Source organism: Chlamydotis macqueenii, chromosome 5, assembly GCF_036417535.1.
Source record: "Chlamydotis macqueenii isolate bChlMac1 chromosome 5, bChlMac1.mat, whole genome shotgun sequence".
Taxonomy (NCBI): Eukaryota; Metazoa; Chordata; class Aves; order Otidiformes; family Otididae; genus Chlamydotis; species Chlamydotis macqueenii.
The window spans coordinates 42089148-42110258 of NC_141560.1; the positions used below are offsets into that span (position 1 = coordinate 42089148).

Sequence of the window (21111 nt, forward strand, 5' to 3'; positions counted from 1 at the left end):
CAAGCAAAACAACAATTTCCCCAAACTTTCTGCTTATCTGAGGCTGGTGTGAAATACCATTGGTCCTACTTTTAGATTTTTAAATCCCTAAATGATTTTGTACACGTCCTTTTTAACACTTTTTTTCTCTGATGTCTGAGAATTTCATTGAAACAAAGGCACATTTAAAAATTAAATTTAACCCTTTATTACCTATTATAATTTTAAGGGATAAAGCCACTCTTATGTACCATTTGGCACAACAAGTGTTATCCGTCACACTGGCCACCATTACTTTCTGCAGGGGTTTGCCCTCAGCAATGTTTGCAGCAATCAAAGTTCACATTTTGTCTGACACCGGATAGATACTTTTTTTTATAAGAGCTTGCATGTGTGTAACAGCTATAAAATCTAGTTCTGGATATTTTTGCTTCATAGTTCTTTTGTCAAGTACTCCAGAGACCATGTGTTTAACTATCATTGGATCTTGCTTAGTTTTTATGCAACATTGAAATAATATATTTGAAACCGAAATACTTCTATAGTCATTTTGCTTGTGGGAAAGGTTAGGCTGAGAATTGCCAGGTCCCTTAGGCTGTAAAGAGTTTTATGATCAGTTTTAGTTCACACAGTTCTTCCATGCATGAAGACGTGAAGCTATAATGGTTGTGGAGTAAAGCCAAAGCTTCTTTATTTATTTATGTACACTAACACCCAATTTCTTTTATGGATAAGTGACTATTCTCAAAGTCTGCCTATACAACTTTGAAAAAATTACTAATATTCTCAGTAGAAGAATTCAAGGACAAGTTAATTTTGCACTTAAATACTGTATCTGTTACTGGGTTTCCAGATGTTTTTGTAACAGTTAAATCCTATGTCTGTTAGTTTTGTAGAGTGGCATTCAGAATGCTGAGGCAGGTTGACTGAGCACACATTTCTTTACATAGTTCATGTTTCAAATGAGTCTGTACTCCTTCAGCTTAGTGTGTATCACCCAGTCTGTATCATCTTGCCGCATTCACCTTGCTCTGCTGAATATTATTTCCATCATAAGGAATTTACATGGTATTTGTTTAACTTTTGCCCTACAGCTTGTTTCCATGCAAGGTTTATGAAGTCTCTGACTGCATTTTTCTCATACTTCTCTTAGATCAAAATGTCATGATACAGAATTTTGTGCTATATATGCTATCAGAAATGTGCTGTATCTTTCTGTAAAGTGCACAGCCCAAAAGGGAACATTATCTCCCAAAGGTGTTGAAACTAATTGAATATTAGCTTTCCTTTGTGTCTCATGTAGAAATGTGTTTGGTATCAATCACCTCTCCAATGCTGTCTTCTTGTATGTGGGGAATATTTTCCGCTGTTTAAATTTTTTGTCTCCTGAGTGTACATGTAAGTGTACATGGAGCTCTGCTTGCTTTGTGGGTAAGTGCTTCTAGCTGATCTCCCTTCAGATCTGAGGATTTTTTTTTGGTAGCATGGTGGGAACTTGTCTTGTAACCCTGTTCTGAATGTTTTTGAGCTATTACAGGGTTAGATCAAAGTTCTGTGCTGCCCTCTGTGTTGTATTTGCAGCAGTGGACAATAATAAGCTCAGAAGAACGTAAGAATAGGATAAGCATATCTGCTTCCCTCTCCTGGGCTCCAGTAGGTGGTTGTTCCGAGTTGCTGAGCCGGAGATGGTATCATTATTTAAGACCAGTGGGTTTTTTCAATTGCTGGTATCCAGATTCTGGCAGTGCTTTAGCTTGTGCATCAGTGCCCAACTTAAAAGCACGTAATTGTCACAGTTGCTTCCAGACTGACAAGTTCTCTGCTGATGCGCCATTGTCCATTGCTCCTAATTACTTCTGCAGAGATTTCATCTGAATTAGTGGTGTTGCTGTCATTCTCTTGTTGTTGGGTTTTGTCTCTTACTGTGCGTGCTCTTGTACCACTTGCCAACTGTTGGTGAGTGGCATTTGCTTGTAGTTCACGCACCTGTTTCCAAATGCTGGATGTTGATCTGACTTCTGTTGTTTTCACACTCAGCATATCTTTGTGTCTTTTTCATTGTGAAGTGGGGTTTTCTCCACATCTGTCCTTTATCTATAAAATCTTTGATTGCCTAAAATATCAGTTGTTGTCTGGATTGGATGACTTCCTTTGCTTGACAGAAGTGGATTACCTCACCGAGGATTAACTGCAGACCTTGCAGTAGACCAAGGTTTACTATTCTGAGTCAGGACGCAGACCCTCAGAACTGGCTAATGAGCCTGCTTTTACTCTCTGCTTAAAAGCATCACATGCATCTATTTCATTTTTATAGAGTGCCTCACATTTCTGTAATGAGCCTCAGAATTCATCTGTCTTGGCCAAACTAAATGAAAACCATGGAAAATACGAACTGCTTTAAAATGGAGCATTATCTGAAACGTGTTACTTTGTCTATCTGTTGCTGCTGCTGCTACCTGTTCCTTACAGATACATATTTTTTACATTTCTGTTCATAGGAAGGTTTATGCAAGTATAGAAATTCCTGAGGTGCCTCTACTTTTTTACCAATTGGAGTAAAAGATTACCTGCTTTGCAGTCTCAGAGCCTCAGCCAAGAAAGTTATTTATGAAGAGATGGAAAGCAGCCTTTTTTTTTTTTTTTTTTTTTAATCTTGTGTAGGAACACATAATATTCTTGGTCTATTACTTTGCTTGGGGGACAGTTTATATAAACTTAGTTAATAAGCAACAAATAATGTCTGATTTTCATGTTACCATACTTTTGTAATTGATGTGACTGTAGAGGAAAGCCTTAGAACGACATTTTCTTCCAAATCATCCAGGTTGTGTTTAGAAATATGCCTGTGTAAATCTGTTGTAAATGGCAATATCTTGCTGAACAAAGAGCAAATTTGGAGATCCAAATTTATGGTTATGGTACAAAATAAAATTCTACCCTTGAGCAGTGCATACTTTTCATAGATATCAGTGGAAGATAACAGAAGTAAATTCATTAAATTTTTAGTCTAATCTGTGAACCACAATTAAAAATGGAATGCAGACTACTGCCTTGGAAGTGCCAGACATATCAGGGCTTTAACTAATGTCAGCTCCAAATTTCTCCAGAGCCTACAGCATGAATGGCACTTACCCAAGACTCAGGTACTACCTGTTAAGTTCACAACAGTTTCCAATCTGAATTATTGTAGCCCACAACCATAATAAATTATGCTAATTTGGACTAAAGCACTCCTAATTCAGAGTAAGGGTATCCACATGGAGAATTAATCAGAAAGCATGTATTCTGATTATAAAAATAATACCTGTTTTAAAACAAACTCCCTGTGAAGGAAAAAAAAACATGCAAACAAATTGAAGGCAGAGTGAACTAATGTAATTGAAATGCTGATGGACTAGAGGAAAAAGGAGTTTAACAAGTAAAGTGATTAAAGAGCAGATGCACAAACTTGCAGGCAGAGCACTGTGCCCTTCTGTGTTGCAGGTCCCTGTTGCTCGCCTCACCAACTGAGGCTGCCTTGCTCAGGAGTTAAGTGTCTGTAAGTGAGGTTGGGGAAAGACAGTCGGGCATCTAAGCTGTGTGAACGGGTCTGGTTTCTCTTTCAGGGCAGTCAGTGAAAGGACTTCCAGGCCAAGGGAATCTTCTCTATCATCTTGAGTGAGTTTGGTCCAGACAGTGTGTGTGTCACTGAGGCAGTTGCAAGGGAAGACTGAGAAGAGAACAACCCAGTAAGATCCTGAATTCCGCTTTTCCTAGTGAATACTAATGCCTAAAAAAATGTATAGATGGATGCGTTCGCGTCTAAAGCAACTGCCTTATGGATTTGCTGATCGTGCAGAAGCGGTATGCAAAAAGGGAGGAGGAGGAGGAGGAGGGAAGGAAGTGGGGGTGGCTCTAGGACCCGTTCGAGCCCTCGGGAGCAGGAGGTGGGAATTCTCTTCCAAGGCAGCGGCAGCCCGAGCCCGGGCTCAGAGCTCCCGCCGAGCCCGCAGGAGGAGCCGGCCGCCTTCCCTCCCATCCCCAGCCGCGCACCCGGCTGGGACCTGCGCGCACCCCGCAGAGCCATGGACCGGCTCCCGCAGCTGGTGCTGTGGGTCACTGCAGCGGGTAAGGAACTTATTTTTCTTTCCCCTGTCTCCTTGTGGTGCAGACTCCCTCTTATGCCCAGGGACTCAGACTTATTTCATTGCCCGTTCCCTTTTACCTTTAAAACCAGGAAAACATTATTTTCAAAACGGTGGGGGAAAAAGGAGGGGGAGGAGAAAGTACTGGCAAGAAACATATATAAAGGGGGAGACATGTGGGAAGATAAAGCTTGATGGATATTGATGCTAAGTAAATTTTGTTCACTGACATGAAGAAGTGATCTGTAGTTTCAGAAAGGCTGCTGCTGACTGAGATTCTTAGGCTGGAAGCAGACGCTGTCATTGTACAAAGGGTTCAGCGTGGAATGAACAGCTACACCCCTGGACCGTTCTGCTTCTCTGATTACTGGATTGCTTTCTCTGGGACTGTTTTGGAGAGGTGGGAGAAAGTAATGCTCCAGGAGTGGTGAAGGCTGCTTACAGGAAAAGGTGTAGTTTGGAGAAGGTGCTTTGTCAAAGGAGAGAGATGAGGGAGACAGATAAAGGGAGAAGGAGGTATCGGGACTATGAAAAACAGAGTTACGAGCTCCCACCTAGAGAGTGGTGCTCAGGCTAAGTTTTGAAAGGAATCTTTGTGCTGCTCTGTTTGTCGTTGTCAGCTTTGGTTCTGAAATGCAGCAAGGGGAAGCAAATAACAGTAGGAGAGAAGGAGGGAGATGTTAGGAGGGAAGCTGGAGGAACAGGAGAGAAGTTGGGAAGTGGCAGCATGCATGCAAGCAATGATGAGAGAAGAAGGTAGGAGAGGGACATGTTTACTTGCCACTGTGGACATATAATAAACTCATTATGAAAATTAGGAGAATCAGGACATGCTGAACTTCTCAGAGAGCTGAAGTTACAGTAGTACTCCCAGAGCAGAGACAGGGACATTGTCTTGACCTTTAGACAAGTATCAGGAGATGCTTTTGTATTTCTCAGTATAATAAATCATATTACTTCCCGGCAGGGAAGCAGGTAAGGCAAACAGGTTGTTGGGTGCTACAGCCTGCTCTTGCTAGTAAAGTGAAATTCTCTGTCTCTGGCTAAACGCTGAACCTGTATATATTTTCTTTGATATGAAGACACACTGGGACATCAGTTTTTAAGCAGGTGTCATCACTTAGTTCTATTTACAATTGAATGCCAAGGCACAGCACAGAGTTTTTTATTTCCAGGCTTTTTCTGGCCTGTTATTCCTATCGGGAGGAGGTTGCTTTACTGTCTAAGGGTCCCAGGGCAAGTGTACCCCATGCAAGCAGAGCTGTGTGTTCCCACATCCCCGGTTTTCACGGCATGTGGTTGTATCAAGAACTGTTAAGTATCTTCCCAGTGGTTTTGGTCAAGTAACTTTCAACATACAAGTAAGGTTAGCGTAGGGAATAGCCCTTATATTTGCTGTATTTCCAAGTCTGTGATTTGAAGCATGGCTATATTAGGACAGAGATTAAAAAAAAAAAAAAGGTGTGTTTTGGAGAGAGCAATTAAAGAGATAAATGAAAACAAACGTACATTTTAAAATCTCTGTCCAATCTTCTGCCAAAAACAATCTCAGTCACCCAGGGAGAGACTTCGATGTATGAGCATTTAACTGTGTAGCTGCTGTGATAATCTTCACATGGGGCTTGGTTGTCTCACTGGGTTATTATGGTCAGCTCTCAGACTCTGCAGTCAATTATTTTAAAAACCATTTGTGTTTCCACTGAGGAAGTTTTCCTGGAGCATATTGTTGGAGTGGCTTTACATTCTTTCTTTATTTGGAAAGCCCAAGGTCTTGATGATGAAGGAATTTACAGGTCCACTTTTCTCTCTTTTATTTCACTGGCTGGCATTTGCCTTTCTAATGAGCTGTATCCTAAAAGGGTAATTTCAGAGTTCCCATCCACTGAAAATTTTTGACACAGCAAAATGCTGGAGGAGGGTCAGAAGTCCTTTTGGTGCAAAAACTCTATGAGAAAATTCAGGAAGTTGTGGAGAAAAACAGCAGCAAAAACCCTCAGAAAATGAACGCTAAAAAACCAACAACCAAAGCAGGAAAGGACTCAGTGCACAAATGTGCGTTGTTCAGTGTCAAAGCAACTTCACAGTCCTTCAGAGGCTGAGATTGTACACTAGCCTCAGGTCTCAGGAATGGCTAGCAAGAAGGTGAAAAAAGCCACCAGACTGATGTGCAGGAGAATTTTCCTTTTATTCTAAGCACCAGCATTGCTTGAATCTTCCTATTGAACCATTTTCCTTTGATTACTTGAGCTTGGTGGAGAGGGTATGTCAGTCCTTTTCTCCTCTACAAAAAAAACCTATGTTGTGCTTGGCCAGAGGTCATGCTCTTGCCTCTGAGTGTGGAGGGCAAACTATCAGCAAAATTAGAGCCCAACATATGTCCTGGGCAAACCTCAAACACCTTTCCAAAAGTGCAGTCATGTTTATATATTGCTCAGAGTTTAGTTATTGAGTATAACCACAGTTCTTGAGATAATATTAGTAGAGGCATTTTGTCAAGTCTTTCTTTACAGCCCTTTCCAATACCTGTAGTGGAGCTGTTGCAGAATTTGATCTCTTATGTTTAATTTCAGCCTAAGGAATTGTTATGGTTCTGGCTTTCACTAAGTCTTTTCTAAGGCAGAGAGGCCTAGGGAGGTTGATGGCAGGTTAAGAGTAAAACAGCCAGCCTTTTGTTTGTTTGTGGAATCCTATATCAACATGGCAACAGTGAACGCCCATTCCTGGATGCTACTTCCTCCTTGCATTTGTCTAACAAATTGTTTTCAGAAGCCAGGAAGGTTTTCTTCCTCTCCTTGGGTTTGTCTGCTTCTCAGAATTGAGCTGACCTGATTTGTAAAGTGAGTATAAGCTGGTTTAAGTTTAATCAGTCCACATATGCATGAAGATGCTTATATAGGAGTACCTCATTTTGTTGTAAGCCAATTTAAAATAAACCAGCAGATCTATCTCACTTAGTCAAACCTTTACTGCTTCATGTTTCCCTTTGTCCGTCTAGAGGAGAGCATCCTGAGAGTGGAAGGGATGGGGCCCTGCGTTCTGTTTTGCCTCTCCATTAAAGAGCTTTTATCTTATTTTCTTCTTCTTGTGCCTATATCTACTCAGTTAAAGTAGCATGCAGGTACAGTAGTGGTTTCAATATTTTCACACAAATAGTTCCAACCAAGCCAGCGCCAAATAATAGTTGAAATTTGTCTTAGGAGTTAGGTCCATCATCCTTTACCGTGGAAATGACAGCATATCTGCAGATACTGTGCCCAGTCCAGATTTGCAATTCAAGGCACTGAGACTGTCACTGACAGTCAAACTGAGAGGATGCCTTGGAAAAAAAAAGGACAGTTCTTTTTAAGTCACAAACGTTACAAAGTTGAGGACCCTTTGAAATACAGTGGAAAAGGATAGGACAGACATATGGAAATTCCCACAGTAAGGGAGCACATGCAGACAAACACTGGGGATTTGTAAAAGAGGGAGGACTAAGGTGGAGGAGGAAGAAATCAGGTAGTGAGCTGTGTGTACTGTTACTTCAGAGCTGAAGACAATATCTTGTGATCAGCGATAGGAAAAATCCATCTTTATGTCAGTCTTACATAGTTTCACAGTTTCCAATTGGTCCGTAAGATCAAAGTTGGAGAAGAGGATGCCAGATCCAGTGATGTTTCAAAAGCATTCCTCTCCCGCCCCCAAGAGTCCTAACCAGACAGACAGAAGGGTCCCTGTCTTCAGCCTGCTTCCATGTGTGATGGGTGTGTGCTGCCTGTGCTGGTGTGTAGAAGTGCATCTGTGATGTCTGTGACTACAGTGGAGAGAAATTTTAATCTTAAATTAATTTTAGTGAAAAATGCTGGTGTAGTGACACTAAAATGCTTTATAAAGTGGTCTAGATTTTGAGCTGTTGTGTATGGAGGTTTGTTTTGTGTGTACACCAGTTAGCTCATATTGAGACATTCAAATGAGTCTAGCTGTTTTAATGGGTTTTTTTTAAGTCAAAGTTTTGCTTAGAGAAATCTTTTATTAAAAATATTAAATCTTTATTTAAAAATCTTAAAATAAAATTTAGTATCGAATGTTTAGTTTTGACATGAAATGTTATAGTTTAACACTCCCCAAAATGTGTTGATCTTTGCAATTTTATAAAACTGAAAAATGTTCAAGTTGACCTGTGGCAGGGTTTTGTGATTTGGTTTGGGTTTTTTTTGTTGTTTGTTTTTGTTTTTTAATTTCTTTGGGCTTACAAGTAACTTGGAAAATCCTATATTAAAGCTGTTCAATTACCTTGTAATATCACATACTGATACGTACCTGGAGTTGTGCATGCAGGTGGTTGTCCTCAGGCTGATGTTCGTTACTGCACATATACACAGTGGCTGGTACTGTTGTTTGTAGCTTGGTGTTGGGTCAAATTCCTCAGAAATAAAGGAAACAAAGATAACCCGAACTTTTTTCAAACCTTTAGTAAAAGCAGAAGCACAAAGCAGCTGCTGAGAGGAGAGGCAGGTGAGCTCTTTCCAGAAATGAATGCAGAGAAAGGAATCCATGGGGTTCTTAGTTAACACAAATTGATGGACCTTGATGGGAATACAGTTAAAGCAGTGCGACATCTTGCCTTCTGAATCTGGAGACTTTTATCTGAGACTCTTACGAGTAAGCATGATTTCTGTATTGAATGCTTAAATCAGAGGAGGAAAATAATGACATTAATTATGTTAATTAATTGGATCAGGCTTCTAGTCTTTTCCTGTCTCTCAGCATCAGTCCTTCCTCTTATAATTCCTCTTCTTCCCGTTCCATTATAATTGCTCCCCTGCTTTTCTCCTCTGCTGGCATGTAACAAACCCAGTGCTTTGATGTGACCTGCTGCCAGCAGAACAGGCTGTGCACAAAGGTGAAACCTGTGGCAGATAGGATAGCAGGCCAGCCTGGAAAAGTGTTGGGTTGTGGTGTTCGATAAGAGGTGACTTGCAGCTGGTCTGACAGATGTGCTCTGAGTGAATAGGGAGAGCCGAGATCTCTTCTGAGAGTGGTGACAGATCACACCAGTGGGTTACATGTACTCAGGAGGAACATGTAGAGCATTTGGTTTGGGTTGTGACTGGTTCAGCACCATTAGGGGTTGGAGTGGCTACGCCTGGGGAATGACAGGTTTCTGCCTTTTTATGCCAGATGTGCAAGAGGGTGTAGGAATTTTACAGCTGAGCAAACGTGGTGTCAGGGACCTCCCCGAGTCTCTGCACTGCCTAAAGGACTACAGCTGGGAAGCAAGTGGCAGAGTGTCACTGAAACATTTTGCCTCCCTCAGATGTGCTATTTCTAAAAGCTTTCCTCAAGCTTACCTCCACATTGCAGCTCGTTCCAGTGTGTATGATACCGGCACAACCGGGCCCATGAGGAGTAATGAAAATGGAGAGAAATGGCATAAAAGGAAACAGATACAAGCTTCCAGTCTTCCTCACACAGGCCAAGCTTTATCTTTTTAGGAGAATTTCAGGTTGGTTTTCTATATGTGCTCTGTAACACAAAGCAGCTGGAAAAACATGAAACTGTACCCAATTCTGTACAACCTTGTCTTCCACTTGTTGGTGAAAACCAACAGATTTCTGATTGGCTTTATATTTATTTTGGGCAGTGGTACTGCATGATCGTTGTAGGTCCTTTCCAACCGAACTCTTCTATTCTATATGAAGGGAAGAAACTTCCTGACAATGGCACTGAGTTTAAAAAACAGAAGAGACACCTATTTGACACACCAGGCTCATCAGAGTTAAAGGTAGTGAAGAATGAGACTGAAATACAGAATTAAAAGCTGGAGTCTTTCCAACAAGCACAGATCTGTCCTTGCAGTTCAGCTTAACTTTTGCCCTATCTAATGGGAGAGCCATGTCTGCTAATAAGACATCACAGCTTTTCAGCTAATTGGTATCTGCAATCCCATAAGTTTTGGCATATCAGCCAAGAATGATGCATTTATTCATGCATTTCTGTTGCTCACTTAGTTGTTGTTTTTTTCCCCAGTCTGTAGCACAGCATGTGTTTGAGGGCATAAACAGCCAAGCTTTCTAGGATTAAAGCATCCACACCTCTCCCCTGTGTCTATGTTTATGGAGATACATATTTATATACTAAAAACATAGGAGTGATAAAGTAACTGAGTGAGAGCCACACGAGGAAGTTACCTGGAGGCATGTGATGGTGTTTTGATGCACAGAATAAAGTGCAGGAGGTCAGAAGTGTCTGTTCCTGCATTGTCATGGTGAAGAGTTTTTGTGCTATCCAGGAGCCAAATGAAACCCAAACTGCCACTTTTTTCCCCACCTTTAATCAGAACTGACCCATTAACTGCAGTCGTATCGGAACTTCAATGAGAACTGAACCTGATGGGTTACTGATTCAGAGTCATAGTTTGCTGAAATCTTGCGTCCCACAGCAGAGATGCCGTTGGCATGGGAGCAACCTCAAACCGTGGTGGGCTTCTGAGCAGTTTTGCATCCAACTTCTGCTTTCCTATGGGACCCTCACAGGCGCCCGCTTCCACGCAGCAGTGCAGAGAGGGTTTAAGTGGCTCTGAGCAAGACTTTCTCTACACACTGAGGGTGAACTCTGAGTGCTCAGGCACTTACCTTTGTAGCTCTGCCTCACAACTTCCTCTCTGTGGAAACTATGGGGATACATGGAGAGGATGTGAGGTGGCCAGGGCTGGGCAGAGGAGCAGGATGGAGGAACTCTTTTCCAGTGGAGACCATGAGCCCAGCCAGTGTGGTTTGAGATTACAAAAAAAAAAGGGTTCAGCAGCTGTCAGCCTGAACCTAAGCAACCTCAGGCAAAGCTGAATTCAAACTGGAACATGAACTGAAAAAATACTTTGCTTCACTGATGTCGTAGTTCAGGCCCGATCGGGACCAGACTGTGCAGTCTCTTTCTCACTCCCCCCACCCTCCAAGAGAATAGAGAGAGATAATATAAGGAAAAACGGCTCGAGGTTTGAGATAAGGACAGGGAGAAAATCCTTAAAGTTACCGTTACAGGGAAAACAGACTCGACTTGGGGAAAACTATTCATTTATTACTACAAACAGCAGGATAATGAGACAGAGAATGAGATAACCTCCCTCCACCCCTCCCTCTTCCCGAGCTTAACATTATCTCTACTACCTTCCCCCCCCCGAGCGGCACAGGGGTGAAGAGGGAATGGGGGTCGCGGTCAGTTCATCATGCGTTGTTTATGCCGCTGCTTCATAGTCAGGAGAAGAACTCCTCACATTCCTCCCCTGCTCTGTTGTGGGGTCCCTCCCACGGGCCACAGTCCTTCGTGAAACTGCTCCGGCACGGGTCATCTCTTCCATGGGGTGCAGTCCCTCCAGAACAGCTGTCCCAGCGGGCCCTCCATGGGCCACAGCCGCCTTCAGGCATCCACCTCCCCCGATGTGGGGTCCTTCACAGGCTCCAAGTGGATCTCTGCCCCTCCGTGGACCTCCATGGGCTGCAGGGGGACAACCTGCTCCACCATGGTCATCACCACAGGCTGCAGGGGAATCTTGGCCAGGAGCCGCATTGCTCCTCCCCCTCCTTCTTCACTGACCTTGGTGTCTGCAGCCGTTTCTCTCACAAGAAAAGTTCTTCATAACAGGCTGGCAGATGCCTCTCAGAATCTCTTCACATCACACATCTCATCTCCTCTCCACTTCTTGCAGCCGGGCTGGGCCGAGTTGGGCCCAGTTGGCCTCCTGGCAAGAGACCAGAGGGTGAGGCCTGCAACGCCCATGAGGCCTGTGCCTCCCCCTCTGTGCCTCTGCCCCTGCTCAGCTTCTTCACATCTTCTCTTCCTTTTTTTTTTTTTTTTCCTGTTTTCCCCTTCTTAAATACGTTATCACAGTGGTGTTATCATGGAACATTCTGCTACCAATCGGCTCTGCCTTGGGCAGCCGCAGATCCGCCCTAGACCCAGCCGAGTCCACTGAACAAAGGGGAGCAACTTCTAGCAGTTTCCTACAGAAGTTGCCACCTTAGGCCCCTCCTCACTAAACAAAACCACAACTGGATAGTTCATTCGGCAGTTTTGCAGACCCTGGTGTCTTGACTAATATTTTAGACAATGTAGATTAATATTTAGACAGTGTAAGGACCATAGACAATTATGCTTACACACTTCTAACACCTTGGGTGTCTTGATATTTTTTTTCTATTTTCTGTTTCTGTTGTTATAATTAATTGCCATTTTAATTTTTCAAGTATCTGCTGTTTATAATATTTTTTTCCTACTGACCTCTCAGTGATTAATACATACTTGCTACTTTGACTTCAGCAAATAGAATCATAGAAAAGCATGACTACTTGAAACTTTCTTGGTCTTTAACGTGTTTTTAGTTTGCTCTATGGAATTTTGATGCGTACTGTGCTAGAGTCCAGATCTCTTTACATAAGTAACAATTTTAAAGTATGTAATTCACAACAGGAGCATTTTCTGTGTTTACAGTCACTACAGGAGCCCGAATAGTATTTAAAACCTCTGAAAGAAGCTTTCTTTAACCCCATGTAGGCTAACCATTCAGCCTAGATTTTAATGAGACACTGGACTTTGACTCTTACAAGCCCTGATAGCATAGTCATTGCAGAATACTTGTTATCAATATTTTTTTTCCAGCTTTCCTGAAGTCCCACACGCCTCCTGGCATTTCATGATCTATGAGGTTCTTAGAAGATTTTAAACTTTCCCAGAGTTTGGCAGATTGTGTTCGTCAGTCAGTTGCAATCCTACTGAAGAAATTTGAACATCAGTAAAATTTGTAAAAAATAACCTTGTGAGTTAATGATAAGCAATATAAGGTGAATAAACCAAGCTAGCTTTCATTTAGTTATTTCAAGAGGGCTTCTATTCTGGCTATTCAGGTGGATAGAGAAATGAAAAACTTATGCAGATCTAGCTCTTTTCACATCATCTAGAGCTGTGCTAGATTGGTCTGATTATACACAAGCATTTAGCCTCCCCTCTAAAAGTTATTTTCATTTTTGATTTCCTGATGAGTTTTGGACAGGGCATAGCTTTTTTATTTCTTTCCTCCCCATTGTAATTTTTAAATATTTTTTCCTCTCTTCTGTGCCTTACTGCATATATATGCATGAAAATTAAAGGAAAAATCTAGGGTCTTTTTCCAGATGGAGAATATTTTTTTTTTCACTTATTTTAGGACCTGAAAGGATATGGAAATAAGCTTTGCTTTAAACAAGCTGTCTTCAAGACTTTCCTCGGTGGATGCAGTTATCCAAAACTGTACAATACTCACAGGGTGCTCATGAATGTTTGTGATAAAATATATATTTAGTATATAGGTTACCATTTTGCAGGGACTCATGTGGCGTGTGACTGTACAGGTGTCATAGTTTAGCCCCTCTCGGGACTCAGCTGCACAGCCTCTCACTCTTCCCCACCCTCCAGGAGAAAAGGGGGAGAGCTCGAGGTTTGAGATAAGGACAGGGAGAGATCATTCAAATTACGGTTATGAGCAAAACAGGACTCAACTTGGGGAAAAATATTTCAATTTATTATTAATAAAACCAAAGCAGGATAATGAGAGAGAACAAAACCAACTCCCCACCCCTTCCCTCTTCTTGGGCTTAACTTCATTTCAAATTGTCTCTACCTCCTTCTCCACCCCAGGTGGCACAGTGGGGAATAGGGAATGGAGGTTATGGTCAGTTCATCACATGTTATTTTCCGCTGCTCCTTCCTCAGGGGGAAGAACTCCTCACATTCCTCCCCTGCTCCATCATGGGGTCCCTTTCATGGGCAGTCCTTCATGAACTGTTCCAGCACAGGTAGTTTTTCCACAGGGTGCAGTCCCTCAGGAACCGACTGCACCAGCGGGCCCTCCACGGGCCACGGCCTCCTTCAGGCATCCACCTGCCCCGATGTGGGGTCCTCCACGGGCTGCAGGTGGATCTCTGCTCCTCCGTGGGCCGCCATGGGCTGCAGGGGGACAGCCTGCCTCACTATGGGCTGCACCATGGGCTGCAGGGGAATCTTCTCAGGAGCGACTTTATTCCTCCCTCTCCTTCTTCACTGACCTTGGTGTCTGCAGCCATTCCTCACAAGAAATTCTTCACAACTGGCTCAGGCAGACGCCTCTGAGGTTCTCTTCACATCTCCTCTCTTCACTTCTCTTGGCCGGGCTGGGCTGAGTGGGGCCCGGTTGGCTGCCTAGTGAGAGGCCAGAGGGTCAGGGCTGCAAGGCCTACAAGGCTTGGACCTCCCCCTCTCTGCCCCAACTTCTGCTTCTTCACTCCTCTTTTATTTTGTTTTTTTTTTGTTTTTTTTTTTTTTAATTTACTTTTTTTTTTGTTATTTTCTCCTTCTTAAATACATTATCACAGAGGTGTTATCACTGTAACCAATTGGCTTGGCCCTGGCCCGGCAGCGGGTCTGCCCTAGACCCAGCCAGGTCCACCAGAAAAAGGGGAAACTTCTAGCAGCTTCTCGCAGAAGCTGCCACTGTAGGCCTCCCCCACTACACAAAACCAACACAACAGACTATCAGGTATGGTAAATCTAGCTCATAGTTATTTTTTATTTAAGCTTCAGCAGAGTTTACATTCACTGCAATACCAGGGTACAGACGGAGTAAATTAGAGAAGTTATTTAATTACTGGTGGAAACTGCTTTGTGGCTTCAAGAAGGAGGACTGACAAGAAAAAACAGCTGAATTAATAATGTTACTGACATTCTTCCACTGAGAATGGTGGCAGGTTTCTTATATCAAGTAAATATAGAATTTCAAATGTAGAAGTGCTGATTCTTCTGCTGGGTTTCTTAGGGCTCTCATGACTTAGCAAACATGAAGAAGGTCAATGTTTAGGTGATGTTTAGCTGAGCTCTCCAGCATTCATGCTCACCTTGACCTCTCCTGCCGACCCCCAAGCGGTAGCACGGTCTCATCTTAGCTGTGTCAGTCAGACGGTAGGCATGCTTTGAAATTATCTAGGTTAAAAGCTAGCTTTCTTTTCTGTAAATTGTTTTAATGGTATGACCCTATACAGCTTGTGTAGGTACAATTGAGGAGGTGGTGATTGCTGGGCAAGGACCAGAAGGGTCTCCCAGTGGGGCCAGAGGAAGTGAGGGGGAAAGTGTTTTGGGAAACTCTTAAGTTGTTGGGGTTTTTTTCTGAATCTCTTCCCCCAGTCATTGAAATAAGTGTCTTGTGAAACTAACCTATAAGGTTAGATACCTGAACTTGGACTATGTGAATACACCCTTATCTAACTTAGTGATGTCTTCTTTCCATACTCTTGCAAGGAAGCAGGTGCTCGACATCAGCCTTATCAGCTAGATTTCAGTGAGCTGACAACCTCCATATGAATTTGTACTCCTGTGAAGATACCTACAATCCTGTTATACTAAGTGGAAAAACATTGTTAGCTGTTTATTTTTGGACCTTGTTAGCTTTTGGCATCCAGTTATCAAAACTGCTAGAAGTTTTAGGGGACACAAAATTCAGATTAGTAATCTGAATCCTATCATTGATGCTACAGTACTGAGGAGTAAGAAATACACCATGTTGTTGTGTGGCCTTCAAGTCTCCCCTTCGCTCTTCAGACAAAATAGTCTGTTTTCAGCTTTGACCCATACCATGTACAGACTGTTGTTAGAGGAGGTGCTCTGAAACAATTAGGGATAGGACTGAATCTGTTCTGAAGGTGGAGAGCTGGGGTTTACATTTATCATCTAAAAGGGAGATGGTAAAATATTTTTGTGCCCAGGCTTAAATTTTATACACAAAATATTTTATAAGTTCTAGGATGCACAGAAGTGCTCCCATGAGTTTTCACAAAAAGGTCAGCTACATTTAAGAATATTCTTAAGCATGTCCTTTTGTTCTTGGTGACCCAAACACACACAAGAAGCCAAGAAACAATGCTGGTGAGAAGTGCCAGGTGAACATAGTCTTTCTGAGCTTGGCAAAGAGTAAATGTATAGCAAGCACCATTTTTCTGATACCTAAACTCTCCAAGCTCAGGTTTCACATCACAAGACAGAGTTAAAAATCATCACATTAAACCAAGCATATTTATGAGCCATCTGGTTTCTGAGTCTTTACAGTTTGTGTTTGCTATCCTGGTTAACTATTAAGCAATTTTTGTTGCTGTAATTTTCATGTCATTACATGGCTCCAGAAACTACATGTTTAAGAAAAACATTGTAGAGAACTGAATTAGTAATAGAATTATAAGCACTGGCATCATTGGAGACATTTGTCATTCTTTCAGTCGTCCTAACATACTACTAAAAGTAAATGTACAGAATAAATCAATTTTTCCTTTCAATTTGGTTTTAAATTTAAGTTAGGCAAAGCAAATTGAAAAGTTGTATTATCTAGCTCTTTTACAATATGGTAAGGGGAGTAAAATTTCCTAAGACTGATTTCCAGTTCTGCTACAAGCTTTCCATATGATTTGGGGAAGGCTACTTAGTCTTGGTGCCTTAATCTCTGTCTTGTTTTACTTAGTTTATCTCCCTTATTCAGATGTGGTGAGACATAAACCAGTATGTCCTAGTTCCTTGAAACAGATCTAGTGCACACAGTTATTTTGATTTTTTTTTTTGACCTTTTTAAAATGAAATGTAATTAAGGAGAATCTATAACTCAATTTAAGTGGAAATTTGAATGTGTTGCTTTGGAAAAAAAAAAGTGTATTTACTCTTTCACTTGAACGTTGGGTTACTGATAAGAGCTTTCTGGCAGCATTGGCTGTTCCATTGGTGGAGGAAACAAAAGTGTTCTCCTTAAAGGTGTGCATTTGTATTGCTTTTCCATAATGTATCCTTATCTGCTCCTGAGAAGGCACAGCACCAATGAATAGATGTAACATCCCCTCTTGTTTCTCTGGTGATGTGATTGATACTCTTCATGCCAGCTCCATCATTTGTGACACTGAGTCAGCTTTCAGAGTACAGTTTCATCTTAGGAAGAAAGAGAGGAGAGCATATAGCTATAATTACTGGTGTTGGGTTCCTAGCTGCAACCTCATGCTGGTGCTATTTGAAGGTAACATGTTTTGTGAATGCTAACCAAATGAAGTACAGTAATCAGCTTCCCTTTCTCCATCTCCCTCATCTTTTTGACAGAATTGTGTGCGGAATGTTATCAGTTTTATTAAGGCAAATTTGTTTTTATGGGTCTTGGAACCTTTCCTACTATTTTGCCTGTGGTGCATAGCTGTTTCCGATCCCGTGCACCCCATCAGCCCTACTGCTGCATCTTGCTCTTTCTCCTGTGGCTTGGTATCTCTTGCACACAGTGGGTAGGAGCACCTGGCAAGTTAAGGTCAGTGAAGGATGCTCTGGTGTCTTTACATCTTGTAAGAAATGCACAACTTGTTTCTCTGCTTCTGTTACTCACACCTGGCATGAGCTTTAAAAGAATGCAAAGCAATCACTTTGGGTCTCTACGTCTTTAGTTTCAAAGCCCAGACTCTCAGATGCATGAAGAGGAAGAAATAAGTGTATGCAAAGAATAAAGTACACGTTACTCAGGGTGAGTGTCCTTTGGAGGCAACCATTGCTTACAGCAGCAGAGAACACTAGCCACGATGCAAGGAAGATATTTTAAATCTTGGCTGACAAACTGTTAAGTGCCCTGCTGAAATTTGGGCTCAGTTTCACATTCCACCTTCTTAGTCTCCTCTGAGTGTTTGTTTGACTATTTTCCTTTTCTGAAGTCCAGCTGGCATTGAGAGGCTCAGCTGTAGGGAAGCCCATTTGGGAGTCTCAGCTGGCCCTGGCAGACTCCACGTGCTGCTGGAGCACTTACTGGCAAAGTTGAAGTCCCTGCCTTGGAAGCTGGCAACAATTTCTAGCTGAGGCTGTGAGGAAGATGTTTGAAAGGTGTTTGACTCTTGCCTGGAGCTGACAGGGCCATGCTAGGGAGATGATAGTAGGGTCAGGTGTTTGTCCACCTTCGCTGGCATGGTAACTGCATCTCTTCTTCAGAGACACAGGCCTGGGCACTGCACCGTGTGCCCTCAGCCTGTTATGGTGGAGGTACAGCAGTGGCCACGATTGCTTTCAAAGCCAAGTGTGCCCAGCACACTGCAGCCTGCTCCCTTGCAGGGCTTGCCTTACTAGTGTCCTGGGAACTGAAGTAGCTTTCCATCATGCCTCAGGGTAACTTTGAAACCTAGTCTTGCTCTGAGTAAAAGACACTAAAGTAGGAATTCAGTGCCTCAACAGCAAGTACATTCTACCCAGCCCTCTTGAAATATTGTGATATAGAATGATACAGTAACAGATTCTAGTTCGGGTGTTTAGATATGGTTGTGGCACTGTGGCAGTTTACATGGTGCTCTCTTTCTTAAAGCAAGATGAAATTACTTCTTGTCAAAGCCATTCCAAGGTGGAGGGCAATGTAAGTTCTTCAACATCTGCTTCCAAAAGAATATGCTATCTACTACTGACTGTGCAGTTCCCTCAGAGTGCATGTGTTGAGCACGCTCTGTCACACTTTCTCATTACTGTGGATGAATTGGAGTTCATCTTCTGCTTGCAAAGAAGCAATGGCTTTCATTGACCTGGTAGCTGGCTGTTGTGGTGACAGGGATTCTTGGAAGTGTGTGGGATGCTTCTGGTATTTACAGCGTCATTTGTAACTTCCTGATGCAGAGAAGTTGAGGCTTCTTCAGGGGTAGCTGGCACAGAAAGGACGTTTTGAGATGTGTAATTCTGTGAGAGCTCTGGAATAAGCTCTGTTGAAAACTGCTGGGAAATTGAAATGACACCAATGATTTTTCTGTATTACTCTCTTTTCCGCTGAGATGGTATCTAGTGGAGTACCAGGTGGGCAGTGGGAACTCTTGACAATCATATATAGAAAAGAACAGTACTACTCAAATATGTATGATCTTTTCCTGCGGATGATAATCTGCTAACTACAGCTACAATTTCAGGCTCTTTACAGCTGAAAAGGTAAAATGAGATGCTGGATGAGCAGACCAAGTATGCTGTAAATGTGCAGAAACTGTGACAGGCGTGCTGCTTTTGGTAGGCACAGTGAGTCAAGGAACCCATGCTTGGTCTGCTAGCTCATTTCTGGATGTCAGAAGAGTGTGCACTGAAAGTGTAGGAATTGTGTGGAATTAAAGAACCTTTCAGGCAGTGCCTGTGTTAACTATTAAAAGCTACATGTCACTGTGAGGCATTTTGTTACCTTGCAAACTGCCTTATGTAAGGGACTCCACATTGATATACTGCACTGGGGGCAGAGCCAGGTTTGCTTTAGGACGCATCATGATGCAGGCTTTTACTTGGGGCCAACAGAGAAGAAAACTGCATAAGCTGTTGACCTCACGTTATTTATTTTCTCGTTGTGCTGGGTCATTGTGTGCTGGCTGGTGTCCTGGGAGCAAAGAACTAAGACTGTCTGCTGCTCATCTTAGATTGCTCATTTGAGGGCTACGGAATAGAAACCCTGTTTTTCTCCCTTGTGTGGAAAAGTCTGGAGTGACCTTTTGCCAGTGAAGAAACTCCAGCTGCAGGCCAGCAGTAGTCAGGCACTGATCTTTAGGAAGGCTCTACTAGGATATGTAGTCTCTTTCATAAATCTCTTATAAAGCTCTGGTTAAAGTGAGTAATTACTGAAAGGAGCTGATGGTCTCATGTAATTTCTCCACTGTTCACTTCCAGAGAGTGAGTGCTCTTCTCATGATTCCAAAAGAACATAGTACTTCAGAAGGTGAGTGACAATGGAGCAGATCTGGACTCCAGCAGCCACAGTGTTTCATTAATTCACTCTAATAGAAAGGTGGTTTTATATTCTCTTGGACAAACATAAGAGCATGGGTTGAGATATTCAGAGAATTCAACATTCATGTGTTCTTTTTGTTTGCATCCAGTTATTTTTGTGTGTTTGTTTCTCGTGCATATAGACACTTTCCAGATACATCCAGAAATGCATCGAGTTGTGTTTCCCTACTACCAGCAAATGAAATAGCTCAAAACTGGTGGGAGGGACTGTCCTCAGTAATTATCTTTCAGGCACTAGTTTGTTCATTAGTGTTTAATCAATTTATCCATGGTCTGAAAGGAAGTCAGAAATTTTCCCAAGGATCTTTGTTCCTTCGTGGACACTCATTCTGGTTTCTTCTGCTTTGATGACCTTGCACTGATTTCACACTGGGATTTTTTTTTGTTTTTTTTTTTGACGTTCTCATCTTCAGCATGAAGCTTAAGACAGGCTGAAATGTCTTTGAAAAGAATGAGTGAGAGAGGCCACCTTTTCTTATAATTGATCAGATCAGTGCTGGTATGGTCTATCTGTTAGTCATTTGGGTTTCTGCTACTCATTCCCTCCCATAAAGCTGTCTGGGTGTAAGAGCTGGGGGATATTTTCAAAGCACACTTTGAGATTATTAAGAATATCAGAATAGCCATGGTAGCATTGACTGTGCGAGTGCGCTAAATTAATTAATAAAGTTGTCAAACCCTGAGGCTCATCCTTGCAATAATGAGAGATGGTAATCTGAGGCCCTCTTCCTTGGGAGGAAGGAAATTCCTAATTTCACCATTTATATTTGGCACTGATCCTGAAGTAGTCCTTTAAAGGAAAGGAAGAGCTCATTACGTTTAAGGGCTTCCTGTCAGAAATGAAATAAAAGCCTTCATATGAAATATCCCCCCTTAGCTTCTTTCCAGTTGGGAAGTGTGATGTAGTAGCCCAAAGATCTCTCTAAACTACACTTCACTCTCTAAACCACAGCTTACTCTCTTGGAAGCCAAAAATAAAATAAAATGAAAAGTGAAGATAAGGAAATATCCTTGTAGTCATAGTCATTCTTTTACATCACGGCTGACTGTATTCTGTTTTATGTGTTCCGAGAACAGTGGGATCATCTGGCTATCATCCCCACTTTCTTCTATATTTCTTTACTGGAGGGGAAAACAAATGAAAAAACTGAAATGCAGGTGACCGCTGTTCTGTTTGCGAAGTCAATTTCCTACCTAAAGTGGTCTGGTACAATTCATAAATCTT

The 21111-nt window shown here is 42.2% G+C and overlaps 1 protein-coding gene across 1 annotated transcript in view; it reads left to right on the plus strand.

Moving 5' to 3' along the window:
* The first annotated feature begins 4028 nt into the window (after window positions 1-4028).
* Window positions 4029-21111, plus strand: part of LTK (leukocyte receptor tyrosine kinase) — a 107830-nt gene continuing 90747 nt past the window's right edge. The window contains exon 1 of the mRNA XM_086749202.1: window positions 4029-4086. Within this exon, the coding sequence (XP_086605328.1) occupies window positions 4044-4086 (43 nt within the window). The 5' untranslated portion in view covers window positions 4029-4043. The remainder of the gene's footprint in view (window positions 4087-21111) is intronic.